Here is a 21,350-nt window from a genome sequence, read left to right as displayed (position 1 = left end):
GAGTCATGGAAATACAGGTAGTGAGCATGACCAAACTCTTCAGCAAGACATGGTTGAGATGGCATATGCAGAAAAAGGCTGGTAGTCAGGAGATGACAAATTTCCCTTGGCTTTTACAAAATCGTTGGGGTCAGATAGTTTCTAGGTCAATGAGTGACTGTCTTTGAAAAAGAAAGCTAAAAACTAACAGTTTTGAGTAACAAGAATATCACAACCCACCTTACAGAAGTGAGCATTCGATAATATACCTTACTTGGAAAATATGCACTAGGCAACACAAAAAGACAAAGTCATCAAGTCCCGAACAAGTACAGCTAGAGATCAGAAATACCTTCTCTATGTGCCAGTACCACAGAAAACTACCCATCTGTGAAGCCAGTCCCTCTCTGCTTGACCTCAGCCACATTCTATCTGGGGATCTTGGTGACTGATAACAGAATACCGTATTTCAGCACCATGGCTCTCTTGGCTAGTTTTATGGTGACTCCCTGAGAGCAAATATACCCCTTGAATTCCTACTTACTCTCATACCTACGAATTGAGGTTTTCTCCAATCTGTTGGCAATTTGCCTGAGTTTTTATATTTGGATGGATGTTTCGTAAACAGAACTTATTCCCAGCCCTTTCACTAAATCTTACTCTGGATGTGATCTGTCAGATTATGGCACAACGGAGCAGCCAGACTATACACCCAATATTGGCATTATGAAAACCTAAACTACTCCATCCCCTGCCGACAGCACATGACTTGACATGTATTACTCAGTATACAGTATATACTTGGTAGATGAATTTCAAGAGTGACACTGACAAAATGGGAGATATTTGGAGGAAGGAATGAACAGGCTAGAGCTATTTTGTTTGGAGATGAGTCAGATGCTTGAGAGCTTCTTTCAAATAGCTAAAGAGTTGTCAGAAAGGGAAAAGTAAGATTTATGCTATAAAATCTAGGTCATTAGGAGTTAATGATTTAATGCACTATTTCCCATGCTAGAGTTCAATAGGATGTTGTGATACTAGGAAAGAAAAAAAACTCTATGGTCAAGAAAGTTTGGGAAATGTTGAATTAAATAGCTCTTATTTTCAGAAGTAAAGTTCTAAGCAAAAGCAAGACACAAATCACTCATTTATGAAAAGGTCAGAATTAACAAATACCTCCAGATGCTTGGTGAGAATAGCTCCAGCTTTAGGGGCTGCTTAAATTAGAGTGATGTTGAAACAGAAGATATGTGCTGCGGTCTACACTGCAACTAAAATGAATGTGGACTGACGCAAGGGTCTGGTCCACAGTGGTTCCTACTGAAAGTAGTCGATTTGAGTAAGCAAGTCTTCATCACTAATGCCAGGCCAAACCAAGTACACTTTGTATGTATACTGATTTCTAAATGACAAGGTTCTATTTTTATGGCTGGTATTCTTACCAGAAAAATATAACACTGATTATAAAGTTATTAAGTAATCCTTCTTCTTATACACACTGGCTAAACACCAACTGTGTGCTACATACTCCACTGAGAACTGGGGGAAAAAATGGAAAATGCCTGCTTGTACTTTATTTATCCTTGAGATGTGGAGGTAAGAAAGCTACACAGGGAAAGCCAAACTAATCACTTTCATAGGAGTCAACTTATACATCAAAGGGCTCTGACATCCCTCAATCTTCAGATTTGTCTTTATCTCACTGTTTATCATTCTAATAGAGTAACATAGTTAATAAAAATGATTTTGCACTTGAAAATCAAAAGAAGACATTTATGCAGCCAACAGACACATGGAAAAATGCTCATCAGTAGCCATCAGAGAAATGCAAATCAAAACAATGAGATACCATCTCACACCAGTTAGAATGGCGATCATTAAAAAGTCAGGAAACTACAGGTGCTGGAGAGGATATGCAGAAATAGGAACACTTTTATACTGTTGGTAGGACTGTAAACTAGTTCAACCATTGTGGAAGACAGTGTGGTGATTCCTCAAAGATCTAGAAGTACCATTTGACCCAGCCATCCCATTACTGGGTATATACCCAAAGGATTATAAATCATGCTGCTATAAAGACACATGCACACGTATGTTTATTGCGGCACTATTCACAATAGCAAAGACTTGGAACCAACCCAAATGTCCATCAATGACAGACTGGATTAAGAAACTGTGGCACATATACACCATGGAATACTATGCAGTCATAAAAAAAGATGAGTTCATGTCCTTTGTAGGGACATGGACGCAGCTGGAAACCATCATTCTCATCAAACTATCCCAAGAACAGAAAACCAAACACTGCATGTTCTCACTCATAGGTGGGAAGTGAACAATGAGAACACTTGGACACAGGAAGGGGAACATCACACACTGGGGCCCGTTGTGGGGTGGCGGGAGAGGGGAGGGACAGCATTAGGAGATATATCTAATGTAAATGATGAGTTAATGGGTATGGCACACCAACATGGCACATGTATACATATGTAACAAACCTGCATGTTGTGCACATGTACCCTAGAACATAAAGTACAAAAAAAAAAAAAAATCTAAGTACTTAATGAGCTACCTAAAGGACCTAAAAATTGAGTCTTTCACTCCATGGTTACTATATTGTGCCTACTAGATTTTACAGTAGTACTATATCTGCTTGTAAGCATAAAGAATCAAATTTATAATTCATGTTTATGTGAAAGATGCTTTTGTCAAAGAAAGCTACATAGTAAATACATTTTTATAATGTCCAAGTCTTCACTTACTCTCAAATGATCTGAAAAGAGGCATGCCTCTCTTCTTTCCTCTCTACTGTCCCTGTAATTTTTAATATTTTCAGACCAGGAGATAAATATATTTAGGAAACAAGAGAATGACAGGACTCAGGCAAATAGGTATTTTGATGGACTCCATCCATTGACAATGAATAGGTTCAAATATTCATAAATATGGTCACACTTGATTTTCCCATCATACCCCAAGGCTTTACATTTGTATTTCAACCATGCTGGCACATGTAACAGGAAACCCAACTTACCTCAGAACTAAATATCAATAATATGATAAATAAAAGTGAGACTGTCATTCTCTGGTATAACCCACATAAACAAAATTTCTTTTTTTTTTTGACAGTCTTCCTCTGTCACCAAGCTGGAGTGCAGTGGCAGGATCTTGGCTCACTGTAACCTCTGCCTCCCGGGTTCAAGCAATTCTCGTGGCTCAGCCTCCCGAGTAGCTGGGATTACGGGCGACCACCACCATGCCCAGCTAATTTTTGTATTTTCAGTAGAGACAGGTTTTCACCATGTTGGCCAGGATGGTCTCGATCTCCTGACCTCGTGATCCGCCCGCCTCGGCCTCCCAAAGTGCTGGGATTACAGGCGTGAGCCACCGCGCCCAGCACACATAAACCAAATTTCTAAAAACTGAAGAAAACGTTATCTCAAGTAGTCTATTAAAAAAATACTCTAGAAAGATAACCATTAAAAACTACAGTCACACAATGTCAAAGCTTATATATTGTTTTCTCAGAAAACGATCAACTCCTAGCTTGTTTCCAGTGATAAATGTAACAAGACTAGTACACTAAACGAATTCACCTCACACTCAGATTGGAATACGGTTTATACCTCATCATCCTATAAAGACTGATAGGTCAACTTAAATTATAAACAAGTTACTTCGGGTCCCTAAATCTGTAAGAAAATCTTGGTGCTTATCAATTCAACTCTATCCATAATCAGAATTTAGGCCATCCAAATGAAAATCAACATCATTTATAAAGGACAATGATTTACTTTAATCTGAACTTATTCCTTCCTAGTTAACAATGCCAATATTTAAAAACATATTTCTATTTTCCTAGGAGGTCACTATTCACTATTAGTCAAATAAAGATATTGGGGGTCTTCTCCAATTTTCTTTTATATTCTCTTCTATATCCCTCCATCCTTTCTATTTCTCCAAGAAACTTTTATGACAGTTTGTGACTAAGGAAATTTTAATGATTTTACCAACAGGTAACTTGTTTTAAATAAAGACGGACACAACATTTATTTAATTTTTTAATAAACCATAAAATTTAAATATTCAAATAAAAAGAAACAAAAATAGATTATTTAAGCCAGCATGAATTTCTGGTTTTACTCTTCCTCTGGGGCATTATGTAGGCTTGACTTACCTGGGATTAGAGTAATAAAGTTATGATGCTGGTACAATAATGAATGAGGAAGTAAAAATGGGCAATGGCTTGATAAAATTATTTACTTTCAAATCTAGATCAGAAGGTCGCTCAAGCCTACTGCAAAGGCCTGATACTGGTCTTGTCTGTATAAAACTACTCTGGCTTTCCATTCTTACCACACTTTCTTCATCACAGCTTAGTGTTCCCTGCATTCTGATCCTTTCGCTCACTGAAGCTCACTTCAATCTGTCAAAACATCAAGGGGGAAAATCCCCAAACCGAACCGACGAATAAACACTCTTAATGTGAACAATCATATTCAGACCAGCCTCTTGTGCAAAAATACAAGTCAGTGGATTTTTTATCCTTACATAACTCAAATATTGCTATTTTTTTCCTGCCTTTACTAAAATGGCACTTTCGTTTACATCAACCAATTGTTTTCTACTTGCTTCTAATTTTCTGAGATTGTATTCGGTACTGGTTATTCTTTTTGATTAAGCTTTACAATTTCCATTCCAGAATATCTGGTCTTTGACTAACTTTATCCAATTTTGTTTAGAAATGTGCTATTAATCAGTGAAAATCACAAAAGGAAAAAGAAAAGGAAGCAATGAACAATAGTAGAATTTCGCTTCAGCATTCATATAATTTTTTATAAGAAAAACATTCATTTTTATTAGGGGATCTAAAACCATGATCGTGTCTGCTACTGTAAGTCTTTTAGCATACTCAAATGGGTCAACATTCAATATGGACAGCAAGCTAGCTCACAAGAAACGAAATGTAATGCACAAATATGTTTGATTGGTAAAATCCCAGAGGCTTGGTAATAAAGTGCAGCAAACTTTCCTTATATTGAATAAGAACTCCAGTAACCTCTGGATATTTTTGGTAAAAATTAAAGAAAAGGTACTGCAGTCAGGAGACAGGTAATCTTTAAACTTCAAAAGACAGACTGCCAGGGGACCACAGTTTTTCATTGGCACAGACCTGGAGCCAATGAAAAACACTAGCTTGGAAGGAATGGGTTTTTCCAAAAATGCACAATTACCATATACAGATGCTTTAGGATACTATGGTTTGACAGGCTTACAGTGATAAAACAGCAAAGATGAACAGTTACAACATTTATAAGTGTAGTGTGTAAAGAACACAGGTTTTTTAATTGGCAGCAAGAAATTCTATGACAGATCCTGAGACAAGTGATCCTATGCCCTATATCCACCCCATGCCAATGACGACCAGTCAAAATGGTAACACAGAGTAAAAAGTGATCTAGTGTATGTGAGTCAGAAAGTACTTGAAAAGTGACAAAACTGTATGTTATTAAATGACAAAACATATTTAGAGGCTTTATTTAAAAATCTCTCACTGTTCATTATCAAAGTTACAAGATTGCATACCAATAGACAGACTGTAAACATAGGAAATTTTCATTAAGGAAAGATGGGTTTACTGTAATTCAATCTTTTACAAAAAATTACTTGCAAGTTATTGATAACAGAATTTCTCTTTTACTTTCTTAATTCTCTTGAAAATTAAACCAATGTTTCCACTTTCATGAGCTAAAGTTCAACCATGGTCACCTTAGGAAATACCCCTGTTTATTTGTTAATCAGAAATACAAATCGAGTGGCACATATTTCCATTTTCTTCTTAGGCCAAAGGTTTCAGCTTCATTATATTTTACAGAAGACTTGCAGTGGTCCGGTAAGTCTTTCATGTCACAGCTGAGGTTTAATGATGGCAGTGGAGGAAAGCAGAGGTGATGCAAAGTAAGACCAGCCCAATGGCCTTATCTGACATGGAATCTTTTTCCTGTTTGGCTTGCAGCAGCGAAGTGTTTCTGGTCAGGTTGCCTCCACCAAACCTGATTGAAGCAAAAGGGTGACATGCTCTGATAAATTCCATTTAAGGATGATTCCATTCAGGCAAACAGTTGATCCTTCAATCTGTTGGCTGCGGGATGATACTAATATGAAGAAAATTATCCGGGTAGCTCAGATGTTCACTCAGCCACTGCAGAGGCGTTTCCAACATTGGCTCAATTCCATGAATCATCACTTGATTCTTTTTTTCCCCATCTATTCCAAGAAAGAAATCCAACAACAATAAAAGTCAGAACAGTTGAAGAAAAAATAATCTGTTGCCTTTTGAGAATCCTGAGTGCATTAAGTGGATTTTAAACCTGTTCTGTCCCCTGAACAGGAAATGCGGACATGGAGAAAGTTCAAATGTTGCAGTATGTATCACCCAAAACAGAAACCTGAGGGTTACAATATATTCTGATAAAAATTCTGTTGCTGTATGTGAAAGTATTACTTCTTTCTTAATTACTGTGCTTACTTAAGATTGACGTTAATGAAACTATAGTGGCAAAAACAGCCCATTGTACCAATGACCAAAATTTATTTTAGTTATACATTAAAAACTGTACTGTATGGTTATTTAAAATGACAAGTATATGAAGTAGGTCCATACATATTTTGAAAATGTAAAATAGAAATGTGACTAGAAATCAAGAATCAGATCAGTATTTGAGATGTTTAATAAGACACAGGTGAGCTTTAGTTGTTTTCAGTAAAGCTTTCATGTATGTATCAAAATATCTTAGAGATACTATTTGAATAACAGTTAAAATTTTAATGAGAAGGGATTACAAATCTGACTCAGGGATTCCTGTTTTAGAGTTACAAAGCCTGATTGATTTTTGTTAACATCCACTTGCTAATTAAAAGGGGGCTGAAATTCACACCTTTCTTTTAAATTCAATTGTATTCCAAATTAAACTTAAGATTTTGTGTTTTTCATGATTTTGGTGTGTTGTACTGACAACTTTTAAAGTAAATAGAAATATTTTTTGTCATAGAAAAACAAAAAAAGCAAAGCCAAACTCCTTTAATGAAAAAGAAAAAAAAAAAAATAGAACCATCAAGAAACTCTGTGTTACTCCTCTAGCACAATTTTGGGTTTTTCTCCTTTACCATCTCTTCAAAATACAATGTCTTAACTGCTCAGCTTCCTGGTGACAGAAGACAACAAGGAAATGGGGAATCACGAACTCTATAAAGGAGAAATACCCTACGTTTTCCTTTCTGCTCTGTTCCAAATGACTTTTGAATCTCTAAGTGCTCTAATGTCTGGGCAAAATGAGCTGATGATGTATGGTGATAATGACTTGGCTGGCACCTGAAACAAGAGACCCTTTTAAAGAAATATTTAGACTTCCTGTTGGAGGCAGCACAGTCCCGGGAAGTGACAGTCAACAGAGGACACAAAACACTACAGAGTTGATAAAAGAATGTGAAAAATAAAAACTTAACATACTAACAATTCCAAAGATAACCAAATAAAATATTCCAAACAAACTCCCAAATCACTGAGCCATAGCTTAAAACAATTTTGAAAAAAGGTATCACTTCGTAATACTACTAACCTAAAAAAATGCTTTCATTATTTTTTCTTTGTTGCAACTATACATAATTTTTTACACAGTTGTGATCACAGTGTTAATACAATGATTTGTTTTCATAATAAAATATTAAGTTATATACAGAATACTATAGAAAGCACAGTATTAGTACTTTGGGAAGATTTTTTAAACATTGGTATTCAAATGGAGAAACCCTCAGCTATCTGGAATGATTCATTGCTTGTAAGTTCTAGTTTGCTACAGCTTTACTGTATTAAATCTTTCTTAGAATATTTGAAAACATTTCCGGTATAACTCTCTTCATATTCTTATATTTCTTTGAAATATTTTAATATTCTCAGAATCTTCCTCCTACTTAGCACTGAGTCAAAAAATGAAAGAATAGTGGTGTAAGAGTAAAAGTTCCTTATCTCTAAAGTTTTTCCTTAAGCCAGAGTCACCTTTGTATACTATGAAACAGCAGAAGAAACAAGTCACAACTCAATATCAAAAAATACTATGTCTAAAGCAATATTTAAATGTGGGAGCAAATACAATATGGTATACAATCCACTGATGATGCACAGTATATCTGAAAGGCAAAAGACCAATCATGTTACAACAAAAGGATTGTTAGAGTTTATGAGTTGTACAACAGAAGCTGGAGGACATAAGCACTATTCAAACACTGTAACAAGCCTAATAAATCCCCTTACCCAAACCCTGAATAGGTAGCATTGATTCTCTGGTTTAGAAGCTGGGGCCACTTTAAAGTGTCATTAACTAAATTTAAGTAACTAAGGAAAGAATCTAAGACTGTCATATCCCTCAACAGAACAGTTTTAAGGTTTTAAACATATTATTTTGTCACAGACTACATATGTCCAAATATTTCACCTGCATTTATGTATTTTGTTTATTTTTTGACTTGCCTCAATAACACAATTTTAAACAGAGGGATTTTTAGGACAGCAGTTCCCTTGAAACTTCAAATCGAAGTTTCTCTCTTATTTGTTACTCTGTCCCCAGTGCCTAGTACAGTACCTGACATATACCATAATTAGTTAATAAATATTCTCACTGCTGGGATAATGTTCTTGCTGGTAGAATTACACTGTCAAAATTAATCTTTTTGGAATGCTTTCTGATAGCTAGCCCCACCACGTAGAATAACTCTACCTGTAAAGACTGCTTTGGTTATTAAAACAACAAAGTCAAAAATGTTTCCAGATAAGTCAAATGTACATGCTATCCTTAATTCATGGTACCATACATAACAACAAAGCATGAGGAATATTTTAGCAATATCAAAACCAATAAAAGAAAACAGGCCACGTGTGGTGGCTCACATCTGTAATCCCAGCACTTGGGGAGGTCAAGGTGGGAGGACTGCTTGAGCCCAGGCGTTTGAGAACCAGCCTGGGCAATAGATCCCATCTCTACAAAAAATAAAAAAACTTAACTAAACAAACAAAGATTAGCTTAGCTGGGTATGGTGGTGCACACCTGTAGTCCTAGCTACTTGGGAGACTGAGGTGGACGAATGCCTGAGCCCAGGAGGTCGAGGCTACAGTGAGCCGTGATGGCACCACTGCACTCCAGCATGGGTAACAAGTGTAAAAACAAAAATTAATAATAAAATAAAACAGTAAAAAAAAAAAAAAAAAAAAATCAGTAGGTCTCTTTTTTTCTTACAGTACAAAGGAAACACTTGATACTGCTAAAGTAAACAATATTTTTGGTAAACATGTCTTTGTGTTTCAAAATGGGAATCTAGACCTTAATACTTAGAATGAGAAATGTCACTACAAAGAAAATGACTCAGGAGAAAAACGTTACTGTACGCCTCTCCCACTCAGGTTTTTAAAAGAAGCTGGCTTGAAGCTTTAAGGTAGGCAAACATATGAGACAGTAATCAAGTGAACTAGTTCTATATGAACTTCTTTTATACAGGGCACTCTTTGGAGAGTAATTTTTGTTATGATTTCAAACTTACAGTGTACCTTTTCTAATATAAGATATTCTTTTACATAACTACAGTATAGTTATCACAATAAAAAATATTGATATATCATGATATATGAAATAATATATTCATGTAGTCCATATTCAAATTTATCAACTATCCCAATAATGTATTTTTCTTCAATCTAGGATTCAGTCCAGGACTGTCTTAGTCTGTTTGTGATGCTGTAATTGGATAATTTATAAAGGACAAACATTTATTTCTCACAGTTCTGGAGGCTGGGAAATCCAAGATCAAAGTGCTGGCACCTGGTATGAGCTTCTTGCTGTGTTCTCATATGGAAGAACGTGGAAGCGCACGAGACAGTGAACCCACTCTTGCAAACCCTTTTCATACCAGCATAACACCCCCTAAAAGGCCTCACCTCCCAACACTGCTGCATTGGGGATTAAGCTTCTAACACGTGAATTCTGGGGGACACATTCAGGTCATGTCAAGGATGCACATATTGCATTTAATTTTCATGTTTCTCTATTCTCTTTTAATCTGCAACCATTTTTTAGCCTTTTCTACATTTCTTAACTTTTACAATTTTGAAGAGTACATCTCATTATTTTGTAGAATGTCCACATAGCACTTTATAAAACCAGCATCTACTTAAAAGTGAACATTTAAAAAAATGTTACATTTTAGGAAAAATATATTCAGGTAGATTTTGGTTATATGAGTAGAATGGTAAGAATTACATATAGAAAAAACGAAGAAGAAAAAAGAAAAATCACATTAACTACACAAGTCATTAATACAAATCACAAAGTTAACTTCTTATGTATATACTAAAAAATGATGCCTACATATAGACATGTATACAATGAATGCTATCAATATACAATAATATAAATGAGACATAAAGGAGAGAGGGCCAATTGTGCACCACTAGTTAGAAAGGTAGTAATGAAAGACAAATTGGGGGTTAGGCAACTTGAATTCCAGTTCTGGCAACGAAGGGCTCTGAGCAGGTCTCGCATCACTCTGAAGCTGTTTCTTTATATATAAAATGAAAATGCCTGTATAGATGTATGGTTTGAAAATCTAGCTGACCATCACAATCATGTGGGAAATTAAAATTTTATATATATATATGTGTGTGTGTGTGTATATATATATTGAGCTGAGCTCCTCTCCAGACTTTCTGAATCAATTTCCGGGGTAAAGTCTTTTTTAAAAATGTTCCCTAGAATGAATCTTATGATCATATCAGTGTAGAATTTTTCTGCAAACAAAATTTTATGTAGAAACCCAATATATAACACAAGTAAAGATATGGCAGCTTTTGCTAATGTGGGATTGAGACCATCTCCTAAATTCTGCTTGCTGATTTATAACCCATGATAGCTTCTCATTTAACTCTGTGAGTCAGTTTGCAAACTGGTCCAGAGTAGAGGATCACTAACATGTCTCACAGTTCTAGTATCTAGGTCTTTTATGCCTAAACAGCAAAATATTTCTTTCAGAGTGCAAGCCATCATAATTTATTAGTTTTGAATTCTCGAGGAATTCACTTAAACTTCTGAGTGTCTATTTCCTCATCTTACAGTGTGAACAGAGAATTCTCATCTCCAGTTACATGAAGGATTAAATGGGATATCCAAGCAAAGCACTCAGCAGCGACCCTAGCACAGGACTTGGACACAGGTATTCAATAACATGAGTGACTCTTCTCCACCCCTCTCTCCTGCTCACTCTCTAATAAAAAATAATGATGTCAAAAATATAATTGATAAAGTATGTGAGGAGAGAAGATCAGTCTTAAAAAGGTCATGATTTAGTAACAAAAAGTAGAGTGATTTTAATTCTCTTCCTACACACAAGTTATAAGTTCATTTTTTTTAGTACTAGATAATCAAAAGATATATAAAAACCATGGATTCACTTATGTGATTGGCATACAAAGGGCTATAAGAATTTGGCCTCATGGCAATACCTCCTGAATTATTCAGTTCCATTTTTATGCAGTATGGCATATGATTTTAATAAATGTATTTTTTAAAAGACAACAAAAACCCAGACTCGATGATTATGCAAATTAAAAGACATTAAGAAAAATTCTTAAGTATTATAAACCTTCACATTTATTTAATAGTGCTCTCAACACATATATTCAAGAGGAGCACACCACCTGTAAGTCACATGAGCCCTACTGCACTATAGATATATCATTTAATAGACTTTAGGTAAGGTTATTTTTTTAAAAAAAGATGAAAACATTCAGGTAAACAAAAACCTTTCAAAATCTTTATGTTATACATTTTAAGTATATTATTTGAGAATGCGCACTATGTGATAAATTTGAGTTCTAAAGATTTCTATTACTAATGGCTGCTATCTTTCTCATCCCAATCTGGGTTTTAGGTCTTATTTAACTAAGCCAGTTTCAACAAGGAATATGATCTATAAATGTCTTTAAAAACAGGTGACTTGAGATTCTAGTGAGGTGCTTGAGTTTCCTTCTTACCATTCATATTTAAAGGAGACTTAAAGAAATGGATGATGTATCTTTAAGGGAAATTCATACATGTTTTTAACAAGAAAATTTCAGTTTAATTTTTTAAAAGCTCATACTTATAAATACGGAGAATTCTAAGATCAAATGGTATAATCATTGTGTTCAGCTTCGTGGCTTCCTATTTATATTTTATAATTCAGCAGAAAACGAATCTTGGAAAGTGTGATACTGAAGGTAAAATTTCTGAAAAATACTTAACACTGCTGAAAAAATTTTAAAAAATAGAGAGATGAGCTTTCTGATTGCCACTAGCCTGAACAATTTTGTTCTGTCTGACAAATTCTTTAACCTCTGATATGTTCATTAGTAAAACACCAACTAATTGAATCCATCGACATGAAAAACCACAGGCTGAAATGTGAAGTGCATACATCATGCTGAAGGATTTTGTCTCAGCCACGGAGGTAATAGTCAGCGAGGTCAGGTCAAAGAGGGTTAAACCAAGTCAGGATATAGCCAAAGAAATACATCAAACGCTGATTTTAAAAGGGCAATTAATCTTGGACAGAAATGCTTCCTGGGGAATGAGATCTCAATCTTAAGAGCACACTACATGATGTAGCAGTAAAAATGAACATATACAAGCTTACAGGGCTTTTATCCTATGATCACAAACAGAAGGAGAATGCTGTTTATCAGAAAAATACAAACCCATTTAAAAATACTTACATTAACTTCTTCCGGATCCATACTCACTTAGCAGGACAGGTCTTAATGAACATGCAATATCCCCGAATATACCAAATACTAGGTATACCAAATATCTCTTTCCTTGCATACATTTTATATCTTTATTATTTCTGTCCAAAATATTTTCAGAGCTTTGACTCTTAACATTTTAAACAATTTAAAAACGTGCCCATATTAATTATTTCATTGACTTTTACTTATAATCCTTGTATTTCTTAGTAAGGAGGACATAAACTAAAATTTAAATTATATAAAAAATCCCATATGATTAGCTGTAATTATACAAAGCAAAGTGTATTAAATTAAGTGATTGTAAGACCATTTTAAAACTGATTCAAGGCTTCCTGACAATAAGATAAAAATGTGGTAAAAGTTAAAAATTAAACCTTGTTCATTAATAAATAAATAAACTTTGAAAACAATATTATTTCATCTGCTTTCATAAAATGACCCAGTAACTCTAGTTGGGTGTAATAGGGTCCATTAATATTTGTCAAGTATGAATTACAGAATAGCTCAACTTAATTGCTTTATTTAAAATATAGACACTAATTGTACTGTTTACATATGGTCAGAATGAAGCCCCACAGTACCTGTTTCAATGAAAAGATGACTTGTTTTTAATTGTCTGCATATACCATTATTTTGGTAAGAGAATTTTGCTTTCTAGTGCTAAAAATGAAATAATTGTGCAAGTGTGTGTTTCTCATTTTGGGGACAGTCAAGTTAATTCATTTAACTTCTTGAGATTAAGATAACAGTAATTCAGAAGGAGAAACCAGAAGCATCTTCTGTCAGGTCCAGTAATCTCATCATTTCCAGTAGTGGAGAACAATCAGCACTATTTCTTTGATTTTAGAAAAAACATATGTCAATGGACTTAGTGAATTAAGAGATTCTTTATCACCAGAATTAGTCAATGTTGCCCATGTGCTAAGACAACATGCAGAGATGGAGGGAGAGGAAAGCAATCAAAGCAAAGAATTTGATTCATTTAATCTTAGAATTTAATAGTATAATGATAAATTAAGAAAATATATTGTAATTAGTAAATTTAAACTGAGCCTAACAGATTATTTAAACATGCTTATGAGGGCTACATTTGAAGAACTTTTAGAATTCCCACCATGAATGACACTGTACCATTTCTTCCATAAAATATGTACACAATAAGGAATAAAAGCAGAGAGTGTTAGGCTAAGACTGAAAGGAGAGGCTCCCATTATAGCCAAGTGACCCCATCCCATATGTCAGGCTTACAGTATCTCCACAAAGTTACAAATGGACTTTCCATGGTCACTTGTGAAGAGATTAAACACCAAATATATGTACAATTTGCTCTTTATGGTTTTTTTCAATGTGAAACTACCAGCAACTATCTATTACAGTCTAGTTTTGGACCTCTTGCCTTAAAGAGGTTTAAAATATTTTACCAAGTATATGATCATAGTCAATCTGGCTGCAGGAAATACAGTGACTATGAAGATGCCTTAGTAAAATAAGCTTATTTCTTCCATACCAGAGACACACTTCCGGCAGTTCTAATCATGTCCAGAAGTTAACTTCTAAGAAAGTAGAAATCAATGTCTCTTGCCATAACTTGAGTTATTTTATTTTTATAAGCAGTTACAATATTGATTTACATTTAGAGCATTATACATTTATAACTTCTATGTGTAGATTGAACATCGCCTACTTGTCTTTGCATAGTGGAATTAACAAACAACAAAAAGAAAAACAAAATTGCTTCTTTATCACTTTCCTTTGTAAATTTCTTTTTTTTTTTTTTTGAGACGGAGTCTCGCTCTGTCGCCCAGGCTGGAGTGCAGTGGCCGGATCTCAGCTCACTGCAAGCTCCGCCTCCCGGGTTCACGCCATTCTCTTGCCTCAGCCTCCTGAGTAGCTGGGACTACAGGCGCCTGCCACCTTGCCCGGCTAGTTTTTTGTATTTTTTTAGTAGAGACGGGGTTTCACCGTGTTAGCCAGGATGGTCTCGATCTTCTGACCTCGTGATCAGCCCGTCTCGGCCTCCCAAAGTGCTGGGATTACAGGCTTGAGCCACCGTGCCTAGCCTCCTTTGTAAATTTCTTATGAGTACAGTTCTTTTACTTGTGAAAAATGCTAACAAAACTCTAAGAAACAAAAAAGATTCAAATATAAAGTCTCAAAAAATAAAAAAGACAATGAAGACTCACTTCAAAAAATTTCTGGTTCATTTAAACTCTGTACGCATCCCATAAGATGGTAGCGGGAAGCCTCATTATTTTATAAAATAAGAAAACTGAATATTCATTAAAAAAAACTCTAAATGATTGCCCAAACCAAACAGTGTGAAGGTATAGAGATACTAATTCCTTCTAATTCAAATTGTAAATGAGTATCTAAAGAATTACTGAAACTGTAAATCCTGCAATCTGATGAGGTTTGGGGATTGGAATTTTTTTATTCCTGTGGCATGAGTTTGCAAACTGAAGTGCCTATTCTTCTGGGGGCAGTGCCATCACACTGACAAATGTGATTACTGCTCAAATATTATCTCAAATCACAAGATATTAACCAGCTTCAATTTTGTCCAAATACTTAAAAGTATCTGCCTTATATGGTCAGCATGAGAGTTATATGTTTCTTTTTCTAATTGCTTCATGTCTGGAAAAAATTTATCTTGTCAGCTAATTCACTTTATTAACATAATCTAATCATATAGAGCAAAGCAGAAAAAATGTGAATATACCATCTTTTCTTTCCTTTTTTCTGAGATGGAGTTTCACTCTTGGTGCCCAGGCTAGAGTGCAATGGCGCGTTCCAGGTCATTGCAACCTCCGCCTCCTGGGTTCAACCAATTCTCCTGCCTCAGCCTCCCGAGTAGCAGGGATTACAGGCATGCACCACCACACTCGGCTAATTTTGTACTTTTAGGAGAGACGGGGTTTCACCATGTTGGTCAGTCTAGTCTCTAACTCCTGACCTCAGGTGATCCACCCGCCGAGCTTACCACATTGCTATACATTACATTAGAAGACTGGGAAATGAAGTGTAAGTGGGTAAAGCTTATAGGTGTTTTCTATTCTCCAAGGTAAAAAATAAATGTTCTTGATACGTTATTTTTAATAAACAAAGAAAAAAATATTTCACTTCAGGTCTGGTACAGAAGCTTAGATCTCTGAGTCATTTTAACTACAGCTGAAACCACAAAAACAATTTACCTGAGCTCACCTTTGGTCATTTCCTGTTACCGCCAACTTGACTAATTCCCTTAGCCATTTACAAAAAAAGAAAGGAACACACAAAAGAGCTCATCATTAGTTACTCCAGAAGCAGCAGCTCATCATTAGTTACTCCACAAGAACAACGACCTAAAGCACGTATTCATAAATACTAGTACATTCGACTTTCATATGATGAAATCAGACAAGAGTATTTCATCACTGAATCACTTGGAGGGAGCAGAAGACAAGGTGCCACATAACTTTTATGAAGTACTTTCTCTTTTCATCATGTGATGACAGCAAGTTCTTATCCATACACACCCAATCTTAAAGTCTTTCACTTTCAACTTAAGTTGAGTGCAGGTGTGTCAAAATACTTCATGTCTGACACGTCTGACAATACTACAGGTGAACTGAACGAGGAAGCCAATGGGTTTTTACTGAAATAGTGACTCGATGTTTTGGATACTCTACACAGATTTTTAAATGACAATTTTTTTTTAATACGTAATAAAAAGAAGAGGCAAAGATAAAAGTTTTTCTAAAGAAAAGATACTGGTGTTAGAGATGTGGCTTCCTCCTGCAATGAAAGATACCATCAAAAATACCTGAAAAGAATAGAAAGAATAGGCACTATCTATGTCATTTCAATGAAGTGTGTGTTCCGCAGTCAAGAGAAGCATTTGACAGTTTGCGTGGGGAGAAGTCTGTCACACAATGTACTCACCTACAGCACCTGAAATCACCTAAAAGGAAGGTTTGTGGATAAGGTTGTGTGACTGCGTTGCCTCACTGCTCCACTCTTCAAAAAAAAAAAAAAAACACCACAAGGGAAGTCACACTGTGTATCCCCCAGAAAAGGATGTACACGTAGAGCAGCCTAGAAATTTAAGAGAACAAAGACTCTCTTTGTCTCTTTTAAAAGAACAGCTTCACAAATTTGTGTGCCTTTCTTGTGTAGGGTCACGTTAATCTTGTCTTGTAACCTGGGTCTAAGACCAGAATAAAGGTGTATTCTGAGAGTGTGTGTCAGTTCAAAGCACCTGACTGCTTTTCATTTACATGTCTGGTGTTCATAATCACCATTTAAAAAATTCAACAAGAGTGGTCAGGATTATATATAGGAACACTAAAACAACAAAGCAAACAAAATAAAAACAGTAGACACTCAGGTTTCTAAGATCGTATCAGAAATATTATTAAGAGAGAAGAGCATGTAGGCAGATTAGATACTAAACACAAACTGAAGAATAAAGATCTGTGAAAGTAAAATAGTTAGGAAAAAGCAAGTATTTCAGAATGTTATTTGAAACTAAATCAAAAAGTTAAAAAGAAAGAAAGAAAAAAACAAACGGCAGCATAGTAAAGAGGAAAAACCAACAGACCACCAGGAGATGGAGACCTGTGTTCTAAACCTAGTTCTGCAATTAAGTGGTTAAGACACCTTTGGCAAAATCATGCAAAAAATTAAAAGAGTAAACTTTGGGAGGGCAAGGCAGGTGAATCACTTGAGGCCAAGAGTTCAAGACCAGCCTGGCCAACATGGTGAAACCCTGTCTCTACCAAATATATAAAAATTAGCCAGGCATGGTGGCACATGCCTGTAATCCCAGCTACTTGCGTGACTGAAGCACAAGATTGCTTGAACCTGGGAGGGGGGGTTGCAGTGAGCTGAGATGGCATCACTGCACTCCAGCCTGGGCAACAGAGTGAGAATCTGTCTCCAAAAAAAAAAAAAAAAGGTAACTTGAAAGTTCTACAGTTATACAATTCTTTAAAGACGTAAAATACAGTATTAACACCCAACTAATTTCTTCCTACTCTAGGCACTCCTTAACCACACCCACAAACTAGAAATTGGCAACCATGAAATAAAAATGAATTGAACTAATAAATTTGTCATTAACAAAATAAACAACAAAAAATTTCAAGTAAGCCCTCTTTCCTGGATTACAAAGCAACTGTTAACTTTAATTTTTACAGATAAAACACAAATGTATCAAGGGAGACCACCTTATATAAACTTGGGACTAGCAAATATGGATCATTTGGTGTCTGTGACAATTGTGCTGCTGTTAGGGGACAGATCATTATAGAATATATTCCTGCCAAGGTTTTGGGTTTCATTGGGGTGTTCTCATTCTATAGTCAAGGATGCTATAAAAAAGTAAATTTAAAATGACATATTTTAAAAAGTAGATTGTCAAAATAACATCTAGGAAAAGTGCAATAAGGTAGTCACTTGAGGCTGGGTGCAGTAGCTCATGCCTACAATCCGAGTACTTTCTGAAGCTAAAGTGGTAGTATCACTTGAGTGAGAAATGTAAGACCAGCCTGGGCAACACAGTGAGACCTCGCCTCTTGTTTTTTAAAAAGGTAGTTATTTGAATATTAAACTCTGGCTTAAATTTCATTTACTCCTAATTGACAAAAGCATTTGTTACAGTTTCGTTGCTTGTCCCCGCCAAACCCCAGGTTGAAATTGTATCCCCAAAGTTGGAAATGGGGCCTAATGGGAGTACTTGGGTCGGGGGTGGGGGGTGGATACCTCATGAATAGATTAATGCCCTCCTTGGGTGTGGAGGAGTGAGTGAGTTCTCACTGTCTTAGTTCCCACAAGAGCTGGTTATTATAAAGAGCCTGGCACCACCCTGCTCTCTCTGGCTTCCTCTCTCACCATGTGACCACTGCACACATTTCCCTTCAGCTTCCACCATGAGTAGAAGCAGCCTGAGGATCTCATGAGATGCCCAATATCCAGGCAGCAGAGCTGTGAGTTAAATAAACCTTTTTTCTTTATAAATTACCCAGCCTCAGGTATTTCTTTATAGCAACACAAACAGACTAAGACAGCATCTAGTTTTTTTAATGTTCTTTAAAGTACTATTACAAAGTACTCAGAAAGGGAAAAAACACAATACAGAGAACTGAGTAACTGAAAGCCAACGTTGCCATGGACAGGAAAGAGGTTTATGGGGTGTATCTCTATCAGCAATAAAAACTATTAACTTTTTAATTACACTTCAAACGAAAATAACTCATCTATATTCCAAAATCCTCAAAAACACAGAAAAATAGACATTAAATAGATCAAAAACAAACCACCTTATAACACAGAGAAAATGAACTAAAAAAGTAAGCTTATTCTTGAATTTCTAGGAATTTCTCAGAAGTTATGAGTTACTTAGTCAAAATTTATGTAGCTTGAGTTCAAAAATAAAAAGTTTACTTAACTGTCTCTAAAGATATACAGGAAAATGGCAACACTGGTTGTCTCTAGAAAAGGGAACTAGGTTAGAGTTTGGTGAGCAGCAGTTAGGAAAGAGACTTTTTACTAAATTCCTTTATATATGCTTTGATGTTTAAAATATGTAAATGTATTGTCTATAAGAGAAAAAGTTTTAATTATTTAACTGAACACAATCCATTAAAAAAAAACGTGATAGGAATTCACCAAAATTAAATGCTTTTATCCTTCAAAAGAAAATGAAGACAAGGTTGGGTGTGGTGGCTCACACTTGTAATCCCAGCACTTTGGGAGGCTGAGGCGGTTGAACCCCCTGTGGTCAGGAGTTCGAGACCAGTCTGGCCAACCTAGTGAAACCCTGTCTCTACCAAAAATACAAAAATTAGCCGGGCATTGTGGCAGGCACCTGTAATCCCAGCTACTAGGGAGGCTGAGTCACAAGAATCACTTGAACTCGGAGGTAGAGGTTGCAGTTAGCCAAGATCGTACCACTGCGCTCCAGCCTGAGCGACAGAGTGAGACCCTGTCTGGGGAAAAAAAAAAAAAAGAGAGAGAGAAAGAGAGAAAGAAAATGAAGGCAAGTCACAGAGTAGGAGAAAATATCTGCAAATTGTATGTCTGATAAAGAACTTGTATCCAGAATATATAAATAATGCTCAAAACTCAGTAATAAGGAAATAATCCATGAAAAAAACAAGAAAAGGATTTGAATAGACACTTCATCAAAGAGATCTACAAATTATAATAAGCACATGAAAACGTGTTCAATACCATTAGTAATTAGAAAAATGAGAATTAAAATCATCATGAGATACCACTAGGATGGTAATATATGTGAGTGAGAATGTGGAGAAACTGGAATTCTTACACACTGCTGGTAAGACTGTAAAATGGTACAGTCACTTTGGAAAAGGTTAGCAGTTTCTTTTAAAATAAAAAATAAACTTGCTATATGACCTTGTCACTCCACTCCTAGGAAGCTACCCAAGAAAAATGAAAACAAACGTCCACAAAAAGACCCATATTTGAATGTTCCTAGCAGCTCTGTTTATAAAGGTGAAAAGCTGGAAACAGTCCAAACACCCATCAGCTGGTTCAGGGAGAACCAAAATGTGACGTATCTCCCCAATGGAGTATTAGTCACCAATAAAAAGGAACAAACTATGGACACTTGCTTCAATATCGATGCAACTCAAATACATAATGTTAAGTGGAAAAACATAGTTGCAAAAGACTCTATGTTGTATGATTCAATATATGTGAAATATCCAAATAGGCAAGTTATAGAGATAGAAAGCAGACCAGTGGTTGTTTATAGCTGGCAGTGGAGCAGAGATTAGCTACAAGGAAGTACAAGGAGATGGAAATGTTCCAAAAACCAAATTGTGGTGATGGTTGCACAACTCTATAAATTTACTAAAAAATCATTAAATTATAAAAAAATTATTTAACTAAAACTCTTATTGAAAGCTAAAATTACACAGTAGAAAAGATGGATTTGAATTCTAAGATAGTATTATAATCAACTTAATGTTAATTGCTCCATGATTTAATGATCGTAAATAATATGTTTCATGGTAATGATAGAAAGAATTCAGTAACTGGATTGTTTAGCAAACATTTACCCCAGCACTAGAGATACATGGATATGTGTAAGACATCATCAGAAACCTTACTATAAAGGCTAGTAAAGTTCAAGGAAGACTTTATAAAATGTATTTATAACCTCTTAAACCCTGTTCAGTTTTAATAATTTTGGGTAGCAGTCAGTGGTCTCTTCCTTCAATCCCTTCTGGTATTGGTGTATTATTTTAGATGCCCTTCCCCTTCCTATTGAATCTCTGTTCATTTTTAAAGCGTTATATACATGTAGGAATGCTAGTATAGGCAAGCATACTTGACTAAGGAAAATCGCAACATTCTCAGGCTGAATGACACATATTTTGGGCTCCATATTCTTTGCTTAGTCATTTAGGCTGGAATACTACAACATTACCCCCAAACCCACTGTTTCTAATTCTACTACTTAGGCAAACGATTTCCTTAGATGCATCATTCTTCATGAACTGTGTGGTATATGTCATGCAAGTAATACTGCATT

At 35.5% G+C, this 21,350-nt stretch overlaps 1 protein-coding gene across 6 annotated transcripts in view; it reads right to left on the bottom strand.

The window, feature by feature from the left end:
* Positions 1-3,088: 3,088 nt before the first annotated feature.
* LOC105478775 (autophagy related 5) overlaps positions 3,089-21,350 on the bottom strand; it is a 137,266-nt gene continuing 119,004 nt past the window's right edge. For 5 of the 6 annotated variants that reach the window (XM_071096667.1, XM_071096666.1, XM_011736407.2 and 2 more), the window contains one exon: positions 3,089-6,246. In XM_071096667.1, the coding sequence (XP_070952768.1) occupies positions 6,110-6,246 (137 nt within the window). In that variant the 3' untranslated portion in view covers positions 3,089-6,109. The remainder of the gene's footprint in view (positions 6,247-21,350) is intronic. The other variant, XM_024791917.2, reaches the window with a different exon arrangement.

Source organism: Macaca nemestrina, chromosome 5, assembly GCF_043159975.1.
Source record: "Macaca nemestrina isolate mMacNem1 chromosome 5, mMacNem.hap1, whole genome shotgun sequence".
Classification (NCBI taxonomy): domain Eukaryota; kingdom Metazoa; phylum Chordata; class Mammalia; order Primates; family Cercopithecidae; genus Macaca; species Macaca nemestrina.
The sequence above is the reverse complement of the archived record's forward strand: the minus strand, read 5'-3'. Positions and strand labels throughout refer to the sequence as shown.